We start from the raw sequence: 24,259 nt of genomic DNA on the forward strand, positions 1-24,259 counted from the left end.
CTGGAATGCAGCTTTGGATGCAGATTAAATGCTTTGGGAACTGGATATTGGTGGTGTGTTGTATAGAATGTCCTATATATTCATGATTACTTTTGTATTTTTTTTTTCTTTCAACGGAAGGCCATTGACTTAGGTTTGCCTTTGATTTAAAGGTGGTCAAGAAAATTCTGATAACACAATGGATTTTTTCCGTCTGTTTCACAGTTACAAAGAGTAGGTAGCTTTATCTATTTTTTTTTCTCTTCACATTTTTGTGTTGAAGATTAGCAGGAAAACAGAGAAACTGTTAGCAAAGAAACATCCTGATAGACCATTTTCACTGAATCGTCTGTCCATTTTTAGATGTGTTATTGAAACTTTGATTTCTTAAATATGTTACTTTTTTGTTCAAAACCGTTTCCTCAAAAGCCTTCAAAAATATTTTCGTACTCTTAGTTTTGTAAGCAAAAGGTACACCTTGGTGCTACAGCTGTAGTAACCAGAAATGCCCTTGCGTGATTTCACTGCATTGCATCTCTCTTGGGATTTTATATAATGCTATTTCCTACTGTGACAGAATGGTTGCTTCAGCCATCTCAGACCGTTCCTCGCTGGAATTCTGCAGCACTTAAAAACACTAGTGGAACTCGCAAGTAAATGATGGGCATGTTATTCTGTACTGAGAGGATGTGGTTGCTCTCACCAGAAAGGTTTTTAAAATCCCTAGACCAAATGATATGATTGGGATTGCCTGTATGCCACATGATTCCAACAGCTTCATGAATGCTACTGCACACATCTTCCTTTTCATCTTCCATTTCCTTCAGCATTTAGTTACTCCTGATGGGGAACTCCTTGGAACTCGAACAGATAAGAGATCAACTGCGCCTCCGTGTCTCATAAGCCAAAGTAAACAGTCAGTTCTGTGGTGAGACAGGGGGCCAGGCATGCTTGTGCACAAAAGTGCCTTCCTGCCGTGCATTCCACATTAAGCGAAGCTCTGTCGTCTTGGTAACCGAAGTTTTGCATCAAAACAGTGAGTGCAAGAAGGATCAGCACAGACCTGTGGCAATTAAAGTTGAGGCAAAAAGGCAACATCAGAAAACAGACAAGCAGAACCAGGGTTTACATTGTATGTGTCCTGCAGAATCAGAAATGAGAAATGCATCATTTCAAAAACAAAATTCTGTTCTCCAGCAAATGGACTGTTGTATGTATTGTTCCCACTGTGCAGAAAAGAACTATTCAGTGTTATCTGTTAAAACAACAATTTTCATTTGGTTTACTTTAAACCCTGTGCTTTGCTAGTTTATTTAAACCCCTCTAAGTCCATTCCCTATACTTGAAGACCAGTGAATGGTATGTAAGTTGAACTGATGATCTCAGTTTTCAGTTTCAGCACAAGGTCTCATTTGACTGGTATGTTCAGCATAAAGGAAACATGCTGTCTGATATTGATATTGTCTCAACAACCATTCTAGAAGAAACACATTTAAGGCATTAGAAAATATTTCAGGGAGTTTTATGGAAAAAAATAAAATTAAGCATGTACTGAAAAATTCCTAAAGTTAAACTGTTAGTGCATTCTTGAACAATAGTTGATAACGGAGCCCCCACACTTTGTGACAAACAGCTGATTCCCCAGAGCTGTAGAAGATCAGTTACGTAGACCTATTGGAGTCTCATATACTGTATAAGGGCCTCACGTAACCTATGGAAAAGATTACAGAAAGTGTCAGTAAGAAATAACTTATTTACTAAATAACGTTCTTATAAAGTAAAAAATTCCCTACTGTACTGGGTTTCTGGGAATTGGTTTATATGGTTGTCATGGTGTGAGAGTGGCTGAAAGTGTGCATTTGTTATAGAGAACCAATGAGGGAGAAGGCGAAAACACCGAATGCATGAGTTTAATGTTTTCTGGTGCTTTTTAAAAAAAAATGTGTAGAGTTCAAACATTAGGACTGTAATGTGAACATTTTGTTAAATGGGTTTTCTATTTTCTATTTTTAAAGCTGCTATTAGCTGTGGTGTGATGCTGATACCGTATATCCATGATTTCATACAAAGAAGCCATTTATGTAACATAATTATACATTTCGGGAAAGGATGCATTATCGGCCCGTTTTGTCTTTTTCCTTTTTTTATTTCTTATCCAGTTTTAATCAAATGGATTAACACTTTAAAGCCCTGTTTTGCTTTGTAACAGACCTATTTCCTCTTTGACAATATATAAAAAAATTTAACTGCCATTTCCCTCCAGTGTTCATTGAAATACTGAAATACCAGGATTGATATCTGAAGCACTTTCCTGGTGAAGTATTCTTTAAGTGTCAACAGCACTAGCTGATGTACTGTGATGTTGCCACCTGTTATCATCTTTTCTCACTCCGCTGATAGTGGCAAAGACATGCTGGGAATGATCACAATTGTTGCTCCTGTTGTCTAATTCCAATTACAACTACAAATGAGTTTTAAATTAAAGACAAATATTTTTGCCTCATTGGTAGTGTCTTTTGTAATCCCACTCTTGAATAAATTAAGTGGGGTTTCAGCTGGAGGTTTTATCTGATTCTGACTTCTTTCTGTGCTGGATATTTCTGGTTGTTAGGAGACTCTGACCTCTGTCCTTTGCTTAACGGAAATGTTGGCTTGAAAGACCCATCCGTAAAGGGGTGCTGGTGCTGTAAATCAAAAATTTCAGGGCTCCTCAGTGACTCACTTCCGTACAGCAGCACTCATTGGAGTCATATGACTGGGCTGTTGTTTGTCACACATGAGCTACTGATTTTTCCTGTGACTCACAGGGGACCCTGCTGTGCCTTCAGCATTCATATGTGCTCTGGATTGCCATCTTTAAGAGGTGGCTGATGAGTCCAGGTTCAAAGATTGGAGGGCCTGAAATCTGTACTTCGTGGCAGCCTGCGACTTTTATTTTCATTAATGCAACTGGAAGGTGGTCTTACCCGTGCTCAGTGCTTTCTTTTAAAAATGTGAAGTGAATGCTAAACTGAGCTTATTAAATCTGGGCAGAAAGAGATTGTTTATTATTTTTAACATTAGCTGGAAGGATGAATAGGGGCTTTTTGAAACACTTAGGAAATGAAAACATAGCTACAGATTAGTTCCCCTTAGGAATGCAAATATTATAAATCATTCAATTTGTAAAGACATAAATACATAAATATTTCTATATAAATAGCACCAGGACCATCCTTATTCATGTATAATTGTCCATCAGTGGGAGAGCTAGGGTGTCTGACTCACGTGGTTTCAAACAAAATGTCCCTAAATTCTCCATATGAAGTAAAAGCTACACTGCCTGTAAAACCTGTAATCATTACTCTGCACTAATTACACTACTGTAATTATTTTTAAGTGATATTCTACTGTGAGAATAAAGCTTTTGAACCTCAGTGCTTGTCTGTTTCACTGCTAGTGTACCAGAACAGTTCTCTAAAAGCTTGCAGTGTAAACTCTTTCAAACGATTACAGTACAGTATATGTATTTTTCATACAACATATTAGTGGGAAAAGATCAAATACGAACATGTTAGACAGTTCATGTTTATATAGGCCAAGTGCAATTGTACTTTCCACATTTAGTTTTAAGAAATTTTGTTTGATATCTATAATTTGACTGCTGCCAATTGTACTAAGTTTTCACCTAAAATAAAACCTACTGCCTGCATCTTGAACCCTGTTCCTTAACCCCTCCTCATATCTAGCTTCTTTGCTCTTTGTCCATTTGTTTACCCTCCTCATCAGTTATTTCCCTAAAATTTGTATCTTTAGGCTTAAAGTCAGCTGCCCCATCACACCTGTAATTAAAAAAAACTATTATTATTATTATTATTATTATTATTATTATTATTATTATTATTATTATTAACTATTATTATTTAACAACTAGTTTCCTATTTCTAATTTTTCTTTTTGGGAAATTCTGGAAAGAAAGGTGGCATTTCAATTACAATCTTGTCTTGTGCCTAAGGAGCTCTTTGAAACTTTGTAGTCAGGCTTTAGACAGAGACACAGGACTGAAGCTGCCCTAGTTAAGGCACTTAATGATTTGCTGATGGCTTCTGACTGTGGGTCACTTTATATTCTGGACTGAAGTGTAGGTCGTGATGCTGTCAATTTACAGCATCCTACAGGAACACGTTTTTCTATGAGTAGAATATTATCTTGTGATCATTGGTACACCCGTGCATTGGATTGGCTTGTATTTGGCTAACAGGAGCCTGTTAGTAAATCCTATCTGTTTTGAATCTGACGATGTTCCGCTTATTCAGGGCGTTGCACAGTTTTCAGTGCTCGGACCCGTTTTTCATTTTGCTGCTTTATAATAATAATACTAATAATAATAATAATTGCTTACACTTATATAGTGCTTTTCTGTACACTCCACTCAAAGCGCTTTACAGGTAATGGGGACTCCCCTCCACTACCACCAATGTGCAGCATCCTCCCGGATGATGCGACGGCAGCCATAGTGCGCCAGAACGCTCACCACACATTGTCAGATTGCTCTCCGTCATGGACTGCTATGATAAGTACTCTCCTGTTCTACATGCAGACCAAATCAGAGCCTAGTGCTGCAGTTTCTGCAAGATGTGGCTGCAACAAAGCTGTCTTCAGATAAGCTGTGGCAAGACTGAGGATAGACTCACAGGCCCCCACACGTTGGTGACATTGTTGTCACCAGACACTTGATGGTGTTGTGACAGTGCAGAATTTAAACCCTTGCTGTATATTAGAAATTGTAGTGTTAGTTTTGTCCCAGATACCTCATTTGAAGCTTATAGTAAGAATATCACAAGGGTGTTTTTTTCCGTTGCTCAGTTACCTTTTTTGCTGTGTTTGTCTGTTGCTTGTTCATGCCTGTATTTCATCAAGACTGGGCCACTGTAACAACATGCTTACTGGGCTAACATACTACTACTACTAACGTACTAACTAGGATGCAGAATCTCCAGCATTTGGCAGCTTGTGTGCTAATTAGAACTACACTGCATCAGCATATAATGCTTGTCCTGTATAAAGTAACTCCCTCTAAAGCTTAGAGTGTATTTTAAGGTTTTTCTGCTACCATTTAAGGCATGAAATGATCGAGGTCCAAGTTGTTTTAATTAGTATTTGAATCTGAGATCTGCTTCAGGTTTTCTTCCTTTACTAAGTTATAGCTAGGCTCCTCACAGGGAGTGATCGGGTTCCCCTGTGTAGCAGCGTGTGAGGAACTTACAGCCCAGATCCATTAGAGACTGTGCGACTGCTGACACTTTTAAAACATGCTTAAAGACCCATCTTCTCTCTAAAGTGTATATTGTTTTTCTCTTGGTTTCACTAAGTTCATATGCCATGCTCTTTTTTCTCCTTCTTTGTACTTTTTTCTGCTGCATATAATATGATAAGTTTTTGTAGTGTGTATAAATTTTTTATTATTATTTTTATTATTGAAATAGGTGCTACTTTTGGTTTTTTGGTTTGATAACACAGGGGCTTCCTTGTGGAAAATTACAATTGAGATCAATAGAGTGTGAAGTACACCAGAAAGGGTTTAATACACTGTTTTTTATACCAGATGGAGCAGTGAGAAAACTGAGTCCCAGAAAAGAAAAAAATATTACATAGCTAAAAGAATGAAATAATAACAAATTCACAGGATGTACCAGCGACTTCTCCTGCACCAATAACCTAAGAACAGGTGCAAATGAGACAAGGCCCTGTGGGTCATCTAGCCATCTATCCCATTTGATAGTTAGTAGCTCTTAGAATGGTTAACATTTCGTAAAAAGAATAGCTGTACATAAGCAGCCACATCTGCTTTTGAATTTTTGAGAATTGTCCGTGTGTTGATAGGCTCTCAGCTCCAGCAGTACGCAGTCGATCAAAGGATCGCATCCAGCGCATTTCAGCGCCTTTGATATATGAAGTTTTGAAGTAAGTACTTCTAGCCTGGATGTTTTGGGGTTTTCATGCGTTTGTAAAACCTTGATTGTGGAGCCTGGCCACAGAAAGCATTGAACGACGTGGGTCGATTCTCAGGAAGACGTGGCAGTGCGGATGTTTCTAGTACCAGTCTTGTTACTTCGTATATGGACTTGTATTTACTATGCAAAGAATGTGAAAACCCTTACCAAGAGTGATGCCTTTTAGACATGTTTAGAACACTGCTTTCCATTAAATACTCATCGTGTTACTTTAAGCTGAAACACTTGACTAAGAGGGACTAAGAGGAGCTGCGCTTTTGTGCTCTCAGCTGTGTCTGTGTGTATGGCGGGCACTGGAGGAGGCAGCTCTGCAGTGGAGGAGCTGCTTTGTTCAGATCACCACTGCTGAGCCTGTCTCTCCTGCCGCCTAATTGAAATGTATAGAGTTATGCGGAGACAGAATGGCTCTTTAGCTCAGAACGCAGGCATGGCAAAGCATCGCTTTTCCTTTCTATTAGCCTGCATGTCATAGTAATGATCTACCTGCTGATGACCCAAATGGATCCAATCTGCTTGCCTGGCAGAACTGTTGTTCAAGAATAAACAGTCAAGGAGGATACCTTACCCTTTTACCTAATCTATGTTCTTTCTTTCTTTATCTATCCTTAATACACAAAGATTATCTCTGATAAAAAGACACTCATATTCAGTAACCTGCATTTTCCCATCTAGGTTAAAAACACTAATTTGGTGTCAGTTTGGTGTTAAGCCTGAAGAAAGAAAAAAAACAGCTAGTTTTAAGAAAACGAGTGAAAAGTCAAGTTTCATTTTTTTTCTAATCGAGCCTCTAGCTTTCTCTGAAAATGTCAGTGGTCATGACGAAACCAGAAGCGTGTAACCCATAATTATCTATGGCCTAATGATCATAATGTTTGGATTTTACTCTACCAAACCTCTTCTTTAAAGCCAGTTGCCTTGGCATTTCTTTAGAAAATGATTGGGTTATAGCCATCTCCACATATGCTGAATATGCTATCCCTATAGCTATGCTATATTTATAATTAAGACCAGGGAAATGAACCTGAAAACCATTGAGAGATGGTGGCATGGTGTATTGCACTGCTGCATCACAGCTCCAGCATCCTGGTTTAAATTCTGGCCTTGAAAATCTTTCTGGTGGAGTTTGCGTGTCTCTCATATATTTGTTTGTTGTTTTTTTTCCAGGTTATGTATCACCTCCCAAAAAACATGCAGGTTAGATTTGATTGGCTCCTCCATATTGCTGCTTTCTCAAAGGCTCCACAAGAGACTCGTGTTCCTTTCAGAAGGAGACCCCCATGTGCTCTCGGTCCTGCATTGCACACCAAACTTGCAAGATGGGTGCTAGTTTCCCAAAACCTGATCAGCAGCTTTCTGATAATGGAGCTTTGAATGGTTTTGTGAGAAATTGCTATGTAGGCAAAAAGACTCCATATGGAAACTATAACACGACTATATGGAGTGTATGCACTTTACATATACATTACATTTTTTCCTATACTAACATTCACACAAGAATAAAAAAAAACGTAAGCTCTCCTCTGTGTCCCCTTTAACGATTTAATCATGTGCTGCAAAACCTCAAGTGTTACACAACGATTAATCTGATAATGAATGACTTGAGTTCAGAAGAGAGTTTGCAGAGCTGCCACATGGAGCTCTTGGGTAAGGCACTTGTGGGTGATGTGCACTGCGTTTTTATAAACTTTATGAAGGGCAGTCTTTTCATTTAGCCCTTATTTGGTGAAAGAGAAACCCATACACCAGCGAATTCTGTCCAAAAGTTTGCGCTTAAATTTAAAGCCCTATGCACCAAATTCCTGCGCTACTAAGCATCTCTGATTACAACCTATGTACAGTACCAAGCAGGGTTTTACATTCTCCTGAGGCGCACCTTTTATTAGTACTGTCTTATAGATACAAGTGTCTGAGGGCGCACACTTTCAGCCACCTTGCTCCCCCACTTTGGAACTCACTCCCTGCTAATCTGAGAAGTGTAAACTCTTATACAGTTTTTAAATCCAGACGGAAGACTTATCTGTTTAGTCAGGATTTTAATTAGTGTTGAAATTTCCTCCTTTTCACACATTTGTACCTCTAATTTTATTTCTTTATTTGTGTTCATTGTTATTTTGATTTTTTTTACCCCGTGAAGTGCCCCATATACTGTCAGTATACAGTATATAATGGCACTGAAATAACTCCTTATAAGCCTATATGCTTCTTGGTTATACACATTTTTTGAAAGATACCATCAAGGTGCTGTGCTTAAATTGCTCTGTTTTTATCAGTCAGATACAACTACTGTACATAACAGCAATTCCAGTAGAAATGCATACAGTGCTTTGTTTATATTCAGACTCTTGCACAGTTTTGACATTTTGTTGCTTGAAAGCTTGCAGTCATGAAAGAAAAATGGAAAAGTCATTACAAGATACATTTGATACATTTAATGAGCCAAACAATGAATTGGGTGCAATGATAGTGGTTCACATTATTTAAGAATTATACACCTGTCTCTGTATGGTTCCTTGGTCAGGTAGTGAATTTCAAGGAATAAATGTGTGTAAAGGAACAGATTAGGAGGCAGGTAAAAAAAACATCAAAAAGACCCTTAATATCTCTTTGAGAATCGTGAAGTTGATCATTAAGAAGCAGGAGGCACCCAGACACTGTCTAGATCAGGCTGTCCCTCCAAACTAAGCAAGTGGGCAAGGAAACTGGTTAGGGATGCCAGAGTGAGGCCAACAGCAACTTCGAAAGAGTTACAGAGTTCAGTGGCTGAGATGGGTGAAAATATCTATAGGTCAGCAATTTAAAATCTCACATGTGCTTTGAAATAAAGCACTTGTTACCGTAAACACATAGCAAAAGGCTTTGTGGTCAGAAAAGACAAAAATGGAACCTTTTGGTCTACATTCAAGGCTTTATGTCTGACTCAAACCCAGCATAGTTCATCACTCAATCAACACCATCCCTACTATCAAGCATGGTGATGGCAGTATTATGTTATAGTTCTGCTTTTCAACAGCAGGGACTGGGAAGTCTGTCAAGATTGATGGTAATGTAAATGGAGCAAAGTACTGTGAAATTGTACAGGAAGATCTGCTTCTGACCTAAAACTAGGACAGAAATTCACCTTTCAAGAAGACAATGATTCAAAGTGAGAGGGCAAAGCTGCTTAAGAATTGCACTTGCTTAAGAATTAGAAAGTAAGTGTTTTTGTGTGAATAGAGTCCTGTTGATAATCTTTAGGAATACTTGAAAAAACACCAAGTGTGCAACTTTGGTGGAGCCTTACCTAGAAATACTTTCAGCCAAATTATAATTGCTGCCAATTATTCATGGGTCTGCAGACTTGTGTAAAACATCTTAAAGGTTCTACTTTTTAGTTTTTGCATTTACTGTAACTTATGTTAACCGTAGAAGTCTCTAGTTTGAACATCCACATCTTGAAGGAAATATTTGAGGTTAAAAAATGTGTGCATCGTTTTGTAATTTCACAGAATGGGACACCGTATGATGGGTCTGAATACTTTGGGAAGGCAAGTTAAGTACATGCATCAAATACAGACCTCATCATTCTCTTGTTTCTTTTTATCATATAGAAATTGATATTTTATTATTACATAATTTTCAAAAACACTGTTTTAGCTTTAGCATTATAGCATTGTTATAGTAGCATAGAATGAATAATTTAAAGAAAGAATGAGGTGTATGTAGTAAGTATTAAGAAGTATTTTTGAGGTGATATTGCTACAAAACTACAACATTCCTTGTAACCTTTACATTTATAAAATACAATAAAAAAGTCTTCATTATGATATCTTTCTAAATGCTTTAATGATGTAAATTTCCCAATTTTAAAGTTTATTTTTTCATGGAATTTAGTTGGACTACATTCCTCTTCACATGCACTAATATACAGATCTTATTTTAATTGTGTAAATGCTGGGCTGCTTCTGTTAAATGAGCTGCAGGAGCAACACTCTCCAGAGGAGCTATCTGCAACCCCCATCGCTTTTCTGCTTTTCTCCTGCCTCTCTCCTTCTCTTGCTCTCTCTGCAGTGTTGTTTTACGGCTCGTCATAAATTTCCCACTGCCTGATTGTATGGCTGCTCTTCTTTGCACTGCAGGGCCAGACAATCAAGCCAGAGCAACTTTCCCTGGTGGGGGAAAAAAACCCACAGCTGTGAGGTTGGTTACTGCCGATATTTTAAAAGCCCAGAGCCACCCCTGGAGCTCCTCAGCGCAGGTCTCTGGCTTTATGAACATGGCTTGGGCCGTTTGTTGTCAAAAAGCAATCAAAAGATTTTAAGCGGATGAGATTTTGATGTGTGGAAAGTGACAGTTTGGCTGGTATCAAAAGTTTTATTTTTTAGAAGACTTGGAAGTCTCCTATTTTGAACGATATATTCTGCATCAGTCTTGTGTGTCTCCCAACATTCAGTTAGATATTGTTCATGACGCTTCCTGATGAGAGATGCCCGTTGTTTCATCTCATAAATTTCACACTTTCTACACACAGGGTCTTATCTGTTATTCCGTTGTACTAGGGTAGCCTACACATGCTTATTGAAAGCTTTACGTTTTGCATGTTCTTGTTTAAATGAATAAATAAATGAAGTGACTGGAATAACCTATAAATATAAACACCATGTTGGAAGAGTGACTTTGTACAGAAGCAGATGGTTAATTACCCAGTACTTTGCATTTGGTATTTATGGCAGTATCTTTACACAGGTATGTGGATTGGTATGAGAATTTCATCTGACAAATATGTTTAATCCTATATACTGTTTATTTATTCTTTTTGCCTTATGTTTTTGAAAATATTGACAGTATGCTTTTGTATTTCTCAGCTTGTGCTGTAGAACATGCACTCAGTAATGTTAAGATAAATGAATCACAAATAGGAATAATTAAATGTATTCATACACCGCTTTTAAAATAGCTTTGCATGAAAAAGGGCATGCTTTTCATCCACCACTGGAGTGCAGCTGAGCGTCACGCAGGAGCAATTCTGCAATAGTAGCACCAGGTGGGAAACTGAGAACTTGCTTCACTAGTTGAATTAAGATGAGCCACATTGTGAGCACCAGAGTGGAACTTAGCCAGGAAACCGGGGTTAACAGTGCTATAGGATCTATAATGACCAAGTAGCCAGGATTTTGGTTTAGCATGTCACCCAACGGGTGGCACTTACTACAGCACAGTGTCCTAGCCCACCATACCGGGACATTGATCTGGAAATTCTGGTCTAGAGGAAAGTGCGCCACCTACTGGTCCACCAGCACAACACCAACAGCAGCAGCAACATGTATTTTCTTTTGAGGTCTTCCATTCCAGTATTGACCTGGTCTATCCTATCCTAGCTGCTGCGATCTGTCTAGAAGGTCGCAATGCTGCTGTCAAAAAATATGAAAATGTGGATTTTGCTTCTTCATTTGTACAGAGGTACCAGAAAGCCTTCCTTTGAGTCTGCACACATTAAAAGGTTTCACCAAGATGGACATGTATGATTTTTCTGAATGAGTTTACTTCTCCTAGCTTCCAAATTAAGACCTTTGGTTTGTTGCTGTGGCCTTCCCAGACAGAGGGTTATGTGCCTTATCTGTGTATTATGATGCTGATTTAGTAGTTTTGAGCCCAGTCGCCTCAAGGGCTACAGTGTTCACTCTTATTCAGAGCAAGTGATATGCCTCTGTCCTTCAAGGTGGCAAACTCATTGACATATTGTTTTCTTATGTGGTGAATGATCTCATCACCCATGCTTCCACCCTCCTCTTCTCCATTTAAATTCCACAAAAGAACTATGTGCCTCCACACTGAGATGAGCTTGGCTGCATTCTCAATTCGGAGCCGACAAAAAAAAAAACAGGAAAGAAAATGTAGCCCAATAGGATCATAGCTAGATGGGAGTGAGGGGGAGACGTGCAGAGGAATCCCTGTTTGAGACTCTGGCGTGAAGTCCATGGCAACCAGGGGCCCTGCTGAGACACACGCAGGGTGGGAGAGAGGCAAGCCAGAGGTTTAACCCCTCTGTCAGTGCAAGAGGCGGCCTCTGACAAAGGGAAAGTGGCCTCCCTCCCAGGTTTTGTAACAGCTCTGGCCTTTAGAAAAGATGTTACTGTGTTTTTATATCTTCTCTGTGTTTTTTGGGCTGGAATCCATGTGGTGAGCCTCCCAATGCAATAGTTATTTTTCTGAATCCCTGACATAATTGCTCATTTTTTATTCCCTAAAAAGCCTCTGTAAAATCACCTGTTCTGCTTTGGTTTAGGCCGGGTTTACAAAAAAATGTAGCCGAGAAATAAGTACGAGGAAGCATGCAGTTCTGTTTTGTTTTTGTTTTTTGTCCTGAAACATCGTAGATGTGGGTATTTTATGTTTGTCTTTGTTTTCAGTCAGTATTTTTAGAAAACATAGCATGACATTAATATAAGTGCAGTTAAAGCACAATATAGCAGCATAGATAATTGTGTATTTCTTCTGTGTTTTAAAAATAAGGTACCAGATTCTATCACCAGAAGGTAATTATTTGAAATCCAGTCCGTGTTTGTCTTTATAGATTTTTGGTTATTCTGGTCTTACTCCCATTCTTCCTGTCTGGGTCCATTTTAATGCGAAGAAGCATCAGGATCTTCAGGAAAAAAATAATGGATCAAGAATATGCCAACTGGAACTTAGCCACCACTTCAGTTTTGCATGTTTTAGCATAGCGTGTTAATGTGGTTTACCTGTTTGAGCTCTTGCCAGTGAAAAAAAATAATTGACCAAATAATCCATTTAAGGAGTAAGGATTATCTGAGTATTACTAAAGTAGATTTCAGGAACAAAAAAAAAACTCAGTATCTTCATATAACTAAATTTACAAAACGTCCTTTATAAGGCATCTTAAACTGATGTAATATCGGATAGCAAAAGACTCACACATTTAAGTACTTACAGTATTTACAGTATTCAGGTATAAAACATTAAACAGATTAACAGGTATAAGTAATGCAAATGTGATTATATGCAGACTAAAAGCCACTGCACAGTGAATTCTGTCTGTCATCAATCATCCTAAAAGCTGTGTGTTAAGTTCATTGCTCATTAGATGTGTTAAAATCATATCTGAATATTCAGAATGGGTGAATTCTTGAGTACTTCCAGCAGAAAGATTATTTATCTCATAATGCCCAAAGTATAAAACTAAATTGTAGTGAGTTTAACTTAAAAAAGAGTATTATTGCTGACTGAATTGTTCAGACTTTATATGTTCAGACTGAAAGATTCATTGTGTTTTTTTAGGATATGTATGCAGGTAAATCAATTTGTGGCCCTGGATTCGATTCCCCTAGCATAGGGTGCTGTCTTTGTGGTGTTTCCATATACTCCCCATGTTCATGTGGGTTTCCTCCCACATTCCAAGAACTGTGGTTAAAAAGATTAACGGGATTCTGGGAAATTGGCCCTGGAGTGTGAGCCCTGGGATGGACTGGCATCCCGTCCAGGTGTATCCTGCCTGGTGCCCATTGCTTGCCTGGCTCCAGTTCCCTTGCAACCCTGTATTGGAAAAAGCAGTTAGGAAAGTCAGGTAAAACAGTTTGTACAGTTATTACATATCGCTGTGCCATATGTGCACATACCTGCCATTGCCATCTATATGATTTTTTGTTCAAGAGTACAGTTGCTTAATTTTTAAACTTTAAACATGTTTTTTCTTCCAAGTAGGATTGGGAAATGTAACAGCATAATTGTAATAAAATATGAAGATGACGGACATTGTTATGGTCTTTTTCTGTCTGTGGCAAATCAGATTACTGTTATTCTATAGATTTGCCAGTTTTTAGAACATAATATTTTAGCATTTCGCCATGTTATTTTGTAAGACTAGAATATTTTATCAGTATTTTTTAATTGTATTGTATTTTACAGTAACAAAAGATGAATATTTTCTCATAAAAATCGTGTCCTCCTCTACTGAGGGCAGGTGTTGGCATTTTTTGTTGTTCTCTTCAGTGTCGTTGTAATGTGTGTTTGATTTTGTCACGTATTTTCTTAAATTCAGCTGCAGACAATGTGAGCCATTCCAAACTAAAGTTTGTGCAGTAAACAACATGGGATTTCAAGACTCCACCTGTTCTTCCCAAGTGATTAACATTTGTCAGTGCAATTGTTTTATAGCTACCACATCAGAGGAATTGGAACTAATTTCACTTCCAAATGTAATAGTTTGTCATCTGAAAATTATGGACATATACAGTACTGTAGCAACAGTTAAAAAGCAAGCTGAAAACCCCGTTGCTTTTCTATGAGTTTGCTAAGCAATTTTCTAAGCAAATAACTGGGTTTCTGTCCAAGCACTGCATTTAAAATCCAACCCTCAAGTGTACAAGGTGTACAGCAGCAATGTGCGTTAAATTAATTGTTATGTAACAGTTTTCAGACTAAAATTGGATGAGGTCAGATCCCGTCTGCAATGACATTAACAGGCTATTGAAGTATATGAATAAAGTAGGTTAATTTGTAGTATAGGAACAAACAGAGGTTAATTACACTTTTTTTACTTTTCTGCACAGAATTAACTTCAGCGACTTTCTTCGCATCCCACATGCTGACACAGCTCCACGTATTCAGCACCCGATCAAAGCTACTGTATTTAGGTTACATCTGTGAACTTGTGGTTGGATTTGTCAAAGTACCCTAATGGTAAAGCTACATTTTGTCCTACTGCTGAGGACTAGCTCTTTTTAAAGTATTTTTGGAAAGCTGTCACTAATCTTGGAAGCTTTCTTGTAGTATTCACCGAACTGCCCAATGCACAGTTACATTCTGTAAAATATCACCTGACATCAACAAAATTGTGGTGATTTTTCCACAATTTGGACCTGTTCCTATGTTAATTGTCCTATTTGCCTTGGCAGAGATAAAAAAAAATAATTTGAAGAATTTTATTTAAAAATTCTGTTTTGTAAAAAAAACAATATTTAGATTGCTGTGGCCAGATTTACATAAGAAAAAGTCAATAATAATTCCTTTTACTGTACTTTGCATTCCAAAGGATCCCAAAGAGCTTTTTACATATAGGAGGTGACCCACTTCGACCCACTTGGATGAAGTGTGGCAGCCATTATGCACCAGCAACCCCACCACACAGCAAAACAGGCAGAGAAGTGAGAAAGTGCGTCACACATTTAATTAGGGGGAATGTTTAAATAGGCCAGACTGTGCAAGCCCAGACTGGAACTTAGTCGGGACACCAGGGTAATGTGCATGTTGGTCATTTACATTTACTGGTTGTACACAAGATTTTTAATATACACCATTCATTGTGTAATATTCTTCCCACTTTCTTGTAAATTGTTTGACTTCAAGTATGTCAAGTAATAAGCATTTAAAGAAATTTCCATCTGTTCTGGAAAAGGACTTCAATTTTTAAAAAATACCCCACATTTCAGGGTCATCAGAATGAAAGCTGTAATAGAAATCACACAGTACATAAGAATACAAGAGCTGAAATAAACTAAATTACAGGAAATATACCTAGATCATAGTTCTGACATGAGCCTAAGATATTAAGGCTTTAAATGTTGTAATAGGTGCAAATTTAAGCAGATGTTGATTCTAATATTTTTCTAATACTCATTTCCATTTTTATTTTATTACAGCAGCCAGAAACTAAAAACAGCAAAAACTTGCATAAGTAATGTATTAATTTTGTTGGCCAGTGATACCTATTTATGTCAAAGGCCCTGCCAGAGAATCCTTGGGGTGAAGGATTTGAAACTTTCCTTCTCTTTGAGAGTGAATGAGCATCAGATGAAGGGTTGTTCACCAGCTGTTTTAGAAAGAGCAAGTCATGAAATTTTCTCTATTTGAATTTAATTCAAAACCAAGCTGTTGAGCATTGTGAATGTTCTGGTATTGGTTTTTGAATATACACTGTTAGTACTTGCCAAGTTTGTTTGCATTCAATTTAGGATGATAACAGTTCACAGAACTTTGTTTATTCTGTTTGATGAAGGTTCATTTCTAAGTAATAGTGTTGTGTTTCATAATCCCATAGATTATTATAAACTCGTCAGAGGTGTTGATTGTGTTCTTCACGTCTACAAAAGAGACGTTGTTGTTCCTTCTGTAAAAGCCAGTATTACCATCTGGTCAAACTTTCATATGTACAACCTCAAGCACTAGGTGATTTTTTCATGATGATGCGTCTTTATTTGTTCTCCACCAAAAGAATGTGGGCATGCTTTTCCTCATCATTGTTTGCTTGAAGCCAAACAGTGCTACCGTAATGATGAGAATTTGACCATTCTCAATTGAAAAATGCAGAAGGACTCTGATTATGGATTTAGAGACTGTTGCAAAGCCTCAGCCACTACCTTACAGACGTGCTTGCTTGGTTTTTCATGTCCCTAGCTTTGGATTGCCTCTTTTTATCCAAGTCAGGGGCAGAACCAGTGTTCATTCAGTCAACCTTATTAGAAAAGATGCTGGGAGCAAGGCACTTGGATTAGCAAAGCAATTTGTGCCAGGAATTTGGATATTGTTAATCAATTATATTGATAAGCCAATCCATTTACATTACAGTGTCGGTCTAATTATTGCCTGTGCTGCTGATTTCATTCCACCCTCCTCCCATTCATTCTACTCTCCTTTCAGCTTCTGATGAAGCTTTTCTCTCTCTTTTGAAGTGGTCAAGGAATTCCTGGCTTCAATGAGTGTCATCAAGAGTTTGTGGAGCTCTGTCTGAGCTGAGGAGAGGCCCCAGGCAGAGTCTACATCCTTTTAACCTAATTGGGAGTTTATGTAACTCTCCCTGACCAATACACTGGAGCTAGCAATAACGTACCAATTCCTTGTAAATTCTTTTGGTGCTTTATGTTGACATTTCGTGTGTACTTGAAGCTCTTTTTAAGAAAATGGTAATATTGATTCTTAAAACTGTGTAAAGGGCTGTGCTGTGTTTCCAGCAAAACTTAAATCGGTCACATACTGTAAATTCTCGAGACCTACCACACAGAAACGTAATTGATTGTTTTGTGTTGGTTATATTGGATTTCGGTATGGGGATGATCATGAATGAAGTGAGAATGTTTGGTTTTACCAACATTCCATCTTCCCCAATGCACACTGGTGTTTGAGCAAGTAAATATGTGTTGCTTTTTTTAAAAAACATTTTTTTGTTTAAGACACTTCACTCTCAAAATAACCCACCCTTCCAAATACTAAATACAGTATTAAAATGATTTTTTTGTCCTTCTTCTCATTATTATGATATTGAAATCTGCTCCTCAGCTCTGCACATCCTACCTACACTATTTTATTTGATAAATTAGTGTTATTAGTTATTAGTTAGGTATTGTACAATCTGATACACATTTTTATTACATCACAAGATACAACCCAGGGCTTTATTTATGCTCATTTTGTGTTTCAGTCAGGGACGTAAGATGTTTTGTCCTGTATAGGTTAAGAAGATGGTACTAGCAGAGGTGACCGTGACTTCCAGTGAGTGTCATGTTATACCCAGAGATTAATACTGAAAACTGCAATGCTATACGGTATTGGAAAGGCACACAGTGTTGTTTATAAGCAGGGCAGGAATTTAGAGTAGCAGGGAAAAACAGTGTTAAGAATATAGAGCCGTGTTTTTTTGGTATTACGGTCGTGCGGAATGCGTTCTTTGGGTAAGCCAATCTTCCATTTCTTTTTCGTAGTCTAGCTGCAGCTCTTTATTCAGCACAGATCATGAGAAATAAGGGGGCAGGGCTTGTCACTCTTTTGGTGCATGTTTCCGTTGGCATGTTAAGTGCAAGGGCACAGAAGGAAGCCTGTGAAGCAGCCCAAGAGATAGATAGCCCTTGCAGAGTGTTGTACGCACCACTGTCGGCGAGAAGGGGGCTGCCACACATCAAGGCTCTTCACACACTTCAGAGTTTAAACACCTACATCTCGCCTGTCATTTCGTTTTCCGGTTTTGAAGCAAAATGAAAAACTGCGTTTAGATTTGAGTTTCATTTGATCTAATTGTAGGACAGTTTGCAGCATACGGAATGTATAATTCAAGGTGCTGTGTTGTATCTATTTTTAATTACTGCACAGTTGCCATCTAACAATTTGTGATTATTGTTTATTTATGTGCACTCAAAATGATCATTATCATATTGCTTATTGTAATAAACCAGTGTCATCCTGGTATGGAAATGTTTGTGTCATAATAGGCTCTTTGTACGGTTGAACCAAACTGAGACATTGGAGAAAAGTTTGCAGAACATTCTGCAGTACGTTAGGTTTGTGAGGGGAGAAAAAGTGGAGCTTCTCAAGAGTTTTTATTTTGTTTGCAGTGGCAGATGTGCAAGAAGTTGATTTTTGTTTGTTTTGTACTAACCTCATAAAGTAAACTCCCAGCACATACTCTAAACTTTCAAATGTACTGTAATAACAAATTTTCTTGGAGGAACTCGGGATATGAAATAGACAGAAGTATCTCAATGGAACAATGGTCTGGTGATATTGATGAGTCGCAGACTTGAAGCTGTCATTAAACGTTCTACCAACTTTACACTAGTTTGAGGGATAGGTCACAAAAAACATTTTATTTTAATGCAGTTTATCAAAAATGCACAATAACACCTAGACACAAAAGCTAAAGTTCTACACTTTTGCCTCATATTCACTTTCTGATCTGAAATATACATTTCATTAGCACACAGAAAACATGACACATTTCACTTCAGTGTTCCAGAACATACACTTTAAACTGTACGTGTACTTTTGGTACACTACCATCATTTATTTCTCTTGTAATGGTCACATGCGTCAAAAGTGTGGCTTGTCTTTTTGTCATTGAAAGATTTGCAAACCTGCTTTGTGTTTTGTTTAGCACTTTTCTTAAAAATAATCAGCACGTTGTTTGAAACAGGCCTTTGTCCTGGCTCGAGGGTTTTCACTATAGGTATTTAACACCTGAGCTCTAATGTTTGTTCTGTTCAATTGCCTGAAGCCTCTTCCTGTTTCAGTTTACATGCAGTTGGTTCAGTATAGACTCTTTTGATGCACCTTAATTAAAGCAAACATGTGTCTTTCCTTCAAAATTGTAAACGCTGAAGTGGTCGGTGTAGAGGTTTTATCTGTGAGTTTTCATTTTTCTGCCAACAACTAGGACAAGAAGTGTCATGCTGAATGCAGCTTTCAGTGAAAGAGTGCGCAGAGAGAAATGCAGGTACTGTAGAATAACTTCCAGTTAATGTTTGTGTGATTTACAGCGTGCAGCCTTGTTCTTTGGCAACAGATTAAAGGAAGGCACCGCTATAAAACAGGCAGAAAAGATGAGAGGAGGATTCCATTTACAGGACTGTATTTAAAGGCGTATCAGAGGCAGCAGAAGCCCACTGTAGTATCACATTATCTATTAATGCTAAGCCTGGTGTTTGTTAAATGCATCATGGGCAAAATGGCAAAATGTTATGCTGTGAAATGCCTCTCCCTATTGTGGTTTTGCTGGTTGTCATGATTCCTCAGATGCGGGCAGGCAGATCAGGGATTGGAGGTGGTACTGCGGGGGGGGGAGTGGGGGCATGATCCACAAGCAGAAGATATATGGCAGCGACGAGAACTCATTTTGAGTAAAGTGGGCCTCCGTTCCCCCGGGACTCCCTTGGTTGTCTCAGGCTGCTGTGTGTGATGTCCATCATGCTGTATGAACACCATCTGTTCAGTATTACGCTCTCAGTTGCCAGGCTACCTGCTCTACGCCGTCACACTTCACTGCCTAGGCTCAGCCTTAGACACATTATCCAAGAGGAAGAGAGAAAAATATATTACATTGGTCATGATTAAGCCATCTTCTGGGAAAAGGCCAGCATGAACTGCGACAGAACAGAGCAACATCGCCACCTTCTGGGATACTCATACCATCACAGGGATCTGCTGAACTAATTTATACTGGCTGTATATTAGATTCACAACCTTTGCCTCTGTTAGCAGCACAAAAGAGATCCCAAATTAGCTTTTTTCCTTGTGAAGGTGCTTGATTTCTATAGTTTTTCCCAGTACTAGTACCACGAAATCCTAATGCACTTCTGATCCTAGAAAATATAATATTAGTGTTAGAGGAAAATTTTGAAGCAGTTAGAAGTTTGTATCTGTAGGACTCATTGCTGGTTTTCAGCTGGACAGATGATATTTTTTGGAAAAGAGTGCTGTGCAATGCCCTCCAAGTGAAGAAGATGAAGTTTGCAACAGCTAAGGAGTATTCTCCCACATTCCTCACTGGCAAGTCTCAAGTGGTAGGGAAAAGAGGAAGAAAAGCAGAGGGTTTATCAGGATAATTCTTTTTCCTGGGATGAACTAGCAGAGGGGCTCTGCAGAGAGGAAAAAACTGAAGATTTGATCATAACGTAGGAAGGAGTGGATCCTAGGGAGCTGACAGCCAAAGGAGGTTACAAGGGACAGAAGCTGAATAAGGTCGCTGTAAATTTTAAATTTAACACAATCTGTTTTTGACATACTGAGAGAAGGATTTTCTGTATTTTTGTCAATTTCAGCTTCGGATGTTTTAATCTTTTTGTAATGGTTTAATAAAACTGTAGCAGTGAAGTACTATTGTATGGTATAGTAATATATATATATAGTTTTTATATTTTGTATATTACTTTTTTAATCTGTACATTTTTGTAACCACACACCACCTAACTTATCTTTGACTAAAGCAACAGCTTTGTGTGACCGAAGCTGAAATAAAAATTGACTTTCAAAGATCTTATTGTAATTTTGAAAAATATTTACAATTTTCTGGGGGGGCTACCTGTTCCTAAGGTCTTGTTGTCGATCTTGTAATTTAAATAGAGTACTGTATGAAAAACGATGTTGTATATGTGTTTGTGTGAACAAAACTTCACATTCCTCAGTGCACAGTACCCCGGGGAGCTAGCCTTGTGGAAATATGGTTTTGTGTTCAGTGACAGCTGGTAACAGTTACATTATTTAGTTGGAGTTTTTTTCTGACCCTTCATACCCTTGCTGTCCAATTCAGAGATTATCATTAGAACTTCGTGCCTTATGTTATCAGAAGATGTCAGTAATAGGGGAAATATTTTAAGCTAGTACTGCCTGCAGACTTTGGCTCTGAATGAGATGAGCTGCCTTTATTATTCAGATTGCAGACATTAGGATAAATAAGTTAAGGGATGTTGGGGTGAGTAAGTAAATAAATTTTTTATGAAAACAAAACAGCACACTAGGATGAAAATAACACTGCTTTCTCCTATGGCTTAAAGCATTAAGTGTAATAACACCTTAGAGATTTTGTCTGCCACACAGCATACCACATAAACATTTTATGCTGGAGTAAGTTTCTGGCACTCTGTTGGTCTTTCTGAAACCTGTAAAATCACTTTGTTAGGCCAAGGGTGCTAATACTGGTGGTTTGTTGTCACGGTGACAGTGGTGTACCATTCAGAGAGTACATTAAATTCCATGCCCTTAGCTTTGTTAAACAATGGTATACTGTAAATCAGTTTCACTATATTTTTCCTTCTCTGTGTGCAAAGCATTACAGTGAACAGTGGGAACCTTCAGTAGGTATGCCGATGGACCGCCGCTCTTTCCTACTGAGATACAATTGTATGTGGGGTGTTCTGTTTTATGCTCCAATTGAAATTTAAAGTAAACTGTCCACCTGTGCTGAGTTATGAGCATAGGAGACCCGTGTAGTCCAGTGACAACACATTTGTTTAGAGTGGATAGATCAGGATGGAGCCATTTACAGCTTTTCTTTCCAGGTTGGAAATTGTCTAAATGTCTCATACAGCTCAGTAGGATGACATAGGTGAAGTTTTGATATGACAATTTCCTTCTTTGACAAGATCCAGTATTCACAGAACAACAAACAGGGCACGAACAGTTGTTTAAAGTTGTTTTGCGGAGTAGGTTGACAACATGTGGAATAATGTGACAGGATGAGTACAAACCCTGCTGCACAAGCCACGGTGGTTGAGTTCTGGAATGTGTGTGTGCTGATAATTAAGGCAGCTTAGACACAAACAGCTCTTGCAGTATGTGCTGACTCATAGAAGATTCGCAAAGTGAAGTGAGTATTCGCTTTAAGTTGTTGTTATATTGTTACTGGTTCAAATGCTGAATCTAGTTTTCTGAGATCTTCTGGAACTTCTGAGTTGACATGTTCAGTGTCATTGTATCATCTGTTTGTTTTGCAATGTGTTTTTAACAGGTGTCTTTGTTCTACTTTAGCAGCAAGTTATCTTAAAAAATCCCAACCCTTATTTACCTGAAGCTGATAGAAAAGCTCTCAGTTTTTATCATGTAAACATGGTAGGATTTGTAGCTCAGTAGCCATTAAGCCTTTAAATACATTAAGACAGAATTTATTTTCAGTTCAGGCTGGATGTATGTGGGATCATGTATAAAAGCAGTTTGCATGATTTGTAGACATAGTCCTTTTGTTAATTTTAGTTAAGTGTGATTTAAATTGTAGTATTTGGAAAGCCAATCATATCCACTTGTGAAATATAAGAAATTAACTTTAAAATAACTTCCACTCTCATGATTCTCAGGGGTGTGAACTGTGAGATGTAAGTCTTGTAAGCAGAGATTTTAAAGACTCTGCTTACCAGGGTGTCAGACTGTCAATATCAGGTTATCTTTCATGTCAGGTAGAAGAGAGCCTTTTGTTTGACTACAAAAAAGTAATCCATTTATGGAGTGGTGGTATATTGGGATTCGAATATGCACTGGCTTTCTGCATGGAGCAAGGACCAGTCATATAAAACAGCAGACACTGTGTAATGTCTCCCGGCTGATAGGAAGCATATTACATTTCCACAGCATTGAAACTCACACAAAGACAAATTATTTACAGCTCTTAACCTGCAGGGGTCAGGATTACTCTCATTGTGTTGCTACAAGGAATTAAGGAAATTCTACTCAGGGATCCTACAAACCATTGAAGACATTGAGTGGGAATTGGACAGAGGCCATCAGATTCCAAAGCAGAAGAAGTGTTTGTGTACCTTAAGGAGTCAGGGTTTCTACAGCCAAGAGTAAGATATGCCACTCAAGAGCTAATGGTGAACAGAGTGAGCCAGCTGGGACTTTAATCAGGTGGAAGAGCATGCCCTTTTTCTGCATTCAGCTCTTGCTGGGAGTCTGCTCACAATGCCCACAAAGACCGTTAAGATTACGATTTTTGTTTTTATTTAACTGGCAACCTAATCCAGGGCAATTTACTTAAAAAGCACTTATAGTTTGTACAATAAAGTATCTTTTTCATGATGAGCTAATTTGGTCTAAGGTTTTATTTGAAATTGCGGGGCACATCATAAATGAGAAATCATTGTACAGTATAACTGACAAACAAGTAATTCAGTGGATGAAGAGCAAGGCAAGGGGAAGTAAAAATGAATAAGTGGCTCTGGCAGTGAAAGGACTCGCTCAGAGCACAGGTGGGCCCAGACATCGCCAGTTCAAGCGTGGGTGTTGTCACCAGCTGACTGTGACCAGCACTGTTTGTCAAAGCACTGCCAGTGACGGGTGGGCATTAGTCAGCCATGATCTGCTATTCTTGATGTCTGGATAAAACAAGCTCTCCCATGACTGCCCTGCTGGAAGTGAAAGATGCATACAGTATCTGGTGATTCACGTTCTTCCTGTGCAGTACTGTGGTCTTAAACAATTGACAGTTCCAGTTTGGGTGGACCTGCAATTTAATAAAACGTGAAGCGGGCAGTTTCAGAGTTTTTAATTATTGCGTCTGTGTGGTTTCTAAATACAAGGTATTCAATTTATTGAAAAGTAGGTTTACTGAAAAACCTGAGTATTAATAAACTGCCTTCGCAAACCTGACTGAGATTGTGTTTTGTTGCCTGGATGAGCTTGGCTTAACCAGAGGTTAACTTTCCATCCTGGTTAAGGGACATGAAAGGGATCATTCTGTGTTTTACTGTCTTGAACATTGAGTTGTTCAGTTCTTGTGCACACTTGTGAGTAGCGGTATTAATGATATCCTAATTCTTCTCATCTTGACTTTTGCAGGAGCAGAATGTGGTTGGCATCTCCCGGCAGGCAGGTGCTGTACAGCCGACACTACCAGGCCCAGGCAGTGTGGCGCCTGTGCCGAGCACCAATCCAGGGGCACCTGGTTACCTAGGCAACCAGCAGCAGGCAGCCATGATGAAGCAAATGATGATAGAGCAGCAAAAGCAGCAGATTCTGAGGGAACAAAGGCAACAGCAGCAGCAGCAGATGCTAGCAGAACAGGTAAAGTGTACTTCTCAGAAGCATGCCAAGAGTTGGTA

General features: G+C 38.5%; 1 protein-coding gene across 1 annotated transcript in view; it reads left to right on the forward strand.

The window, feature by feature from the left end:
- maml3 (mastermind-like transcriptional coactivator 3) overlaps positions 1–24,259 on the forward strand; it is a 208,593-nt gene that overhangs the window by 171,113 nt on the left and 13,221 nt on the right. Inside the window, exon 3 of the mRNA XM_088629838.1 lies at positions 23,997–24,221. Within this exon, the coding sequence (XP_088485964.1) occupies positions 23,997–24,221 (225 nt within the window). The remainder of the gene's footprint in view (positions 1–23,996; positions 24,222–24,259) is intronic.

Source organism: Lepisosteus platostomus, chromosome 1 (genome assembly GCF_059453375.1).
Source record: "Lepisosteus platostomus isolate fLepPlt1 chromosome 1, fLepPlt1.hap1, whole genome shotgun sequence".
NCBI classification, from domain to species: domain Eukaryota; kingdom Metazoa; phylum Chordata; class Actinopteri; order Semionotiformes; family Lepisosteidae; genus Lepisosteus; species Lepisosteus platostomus.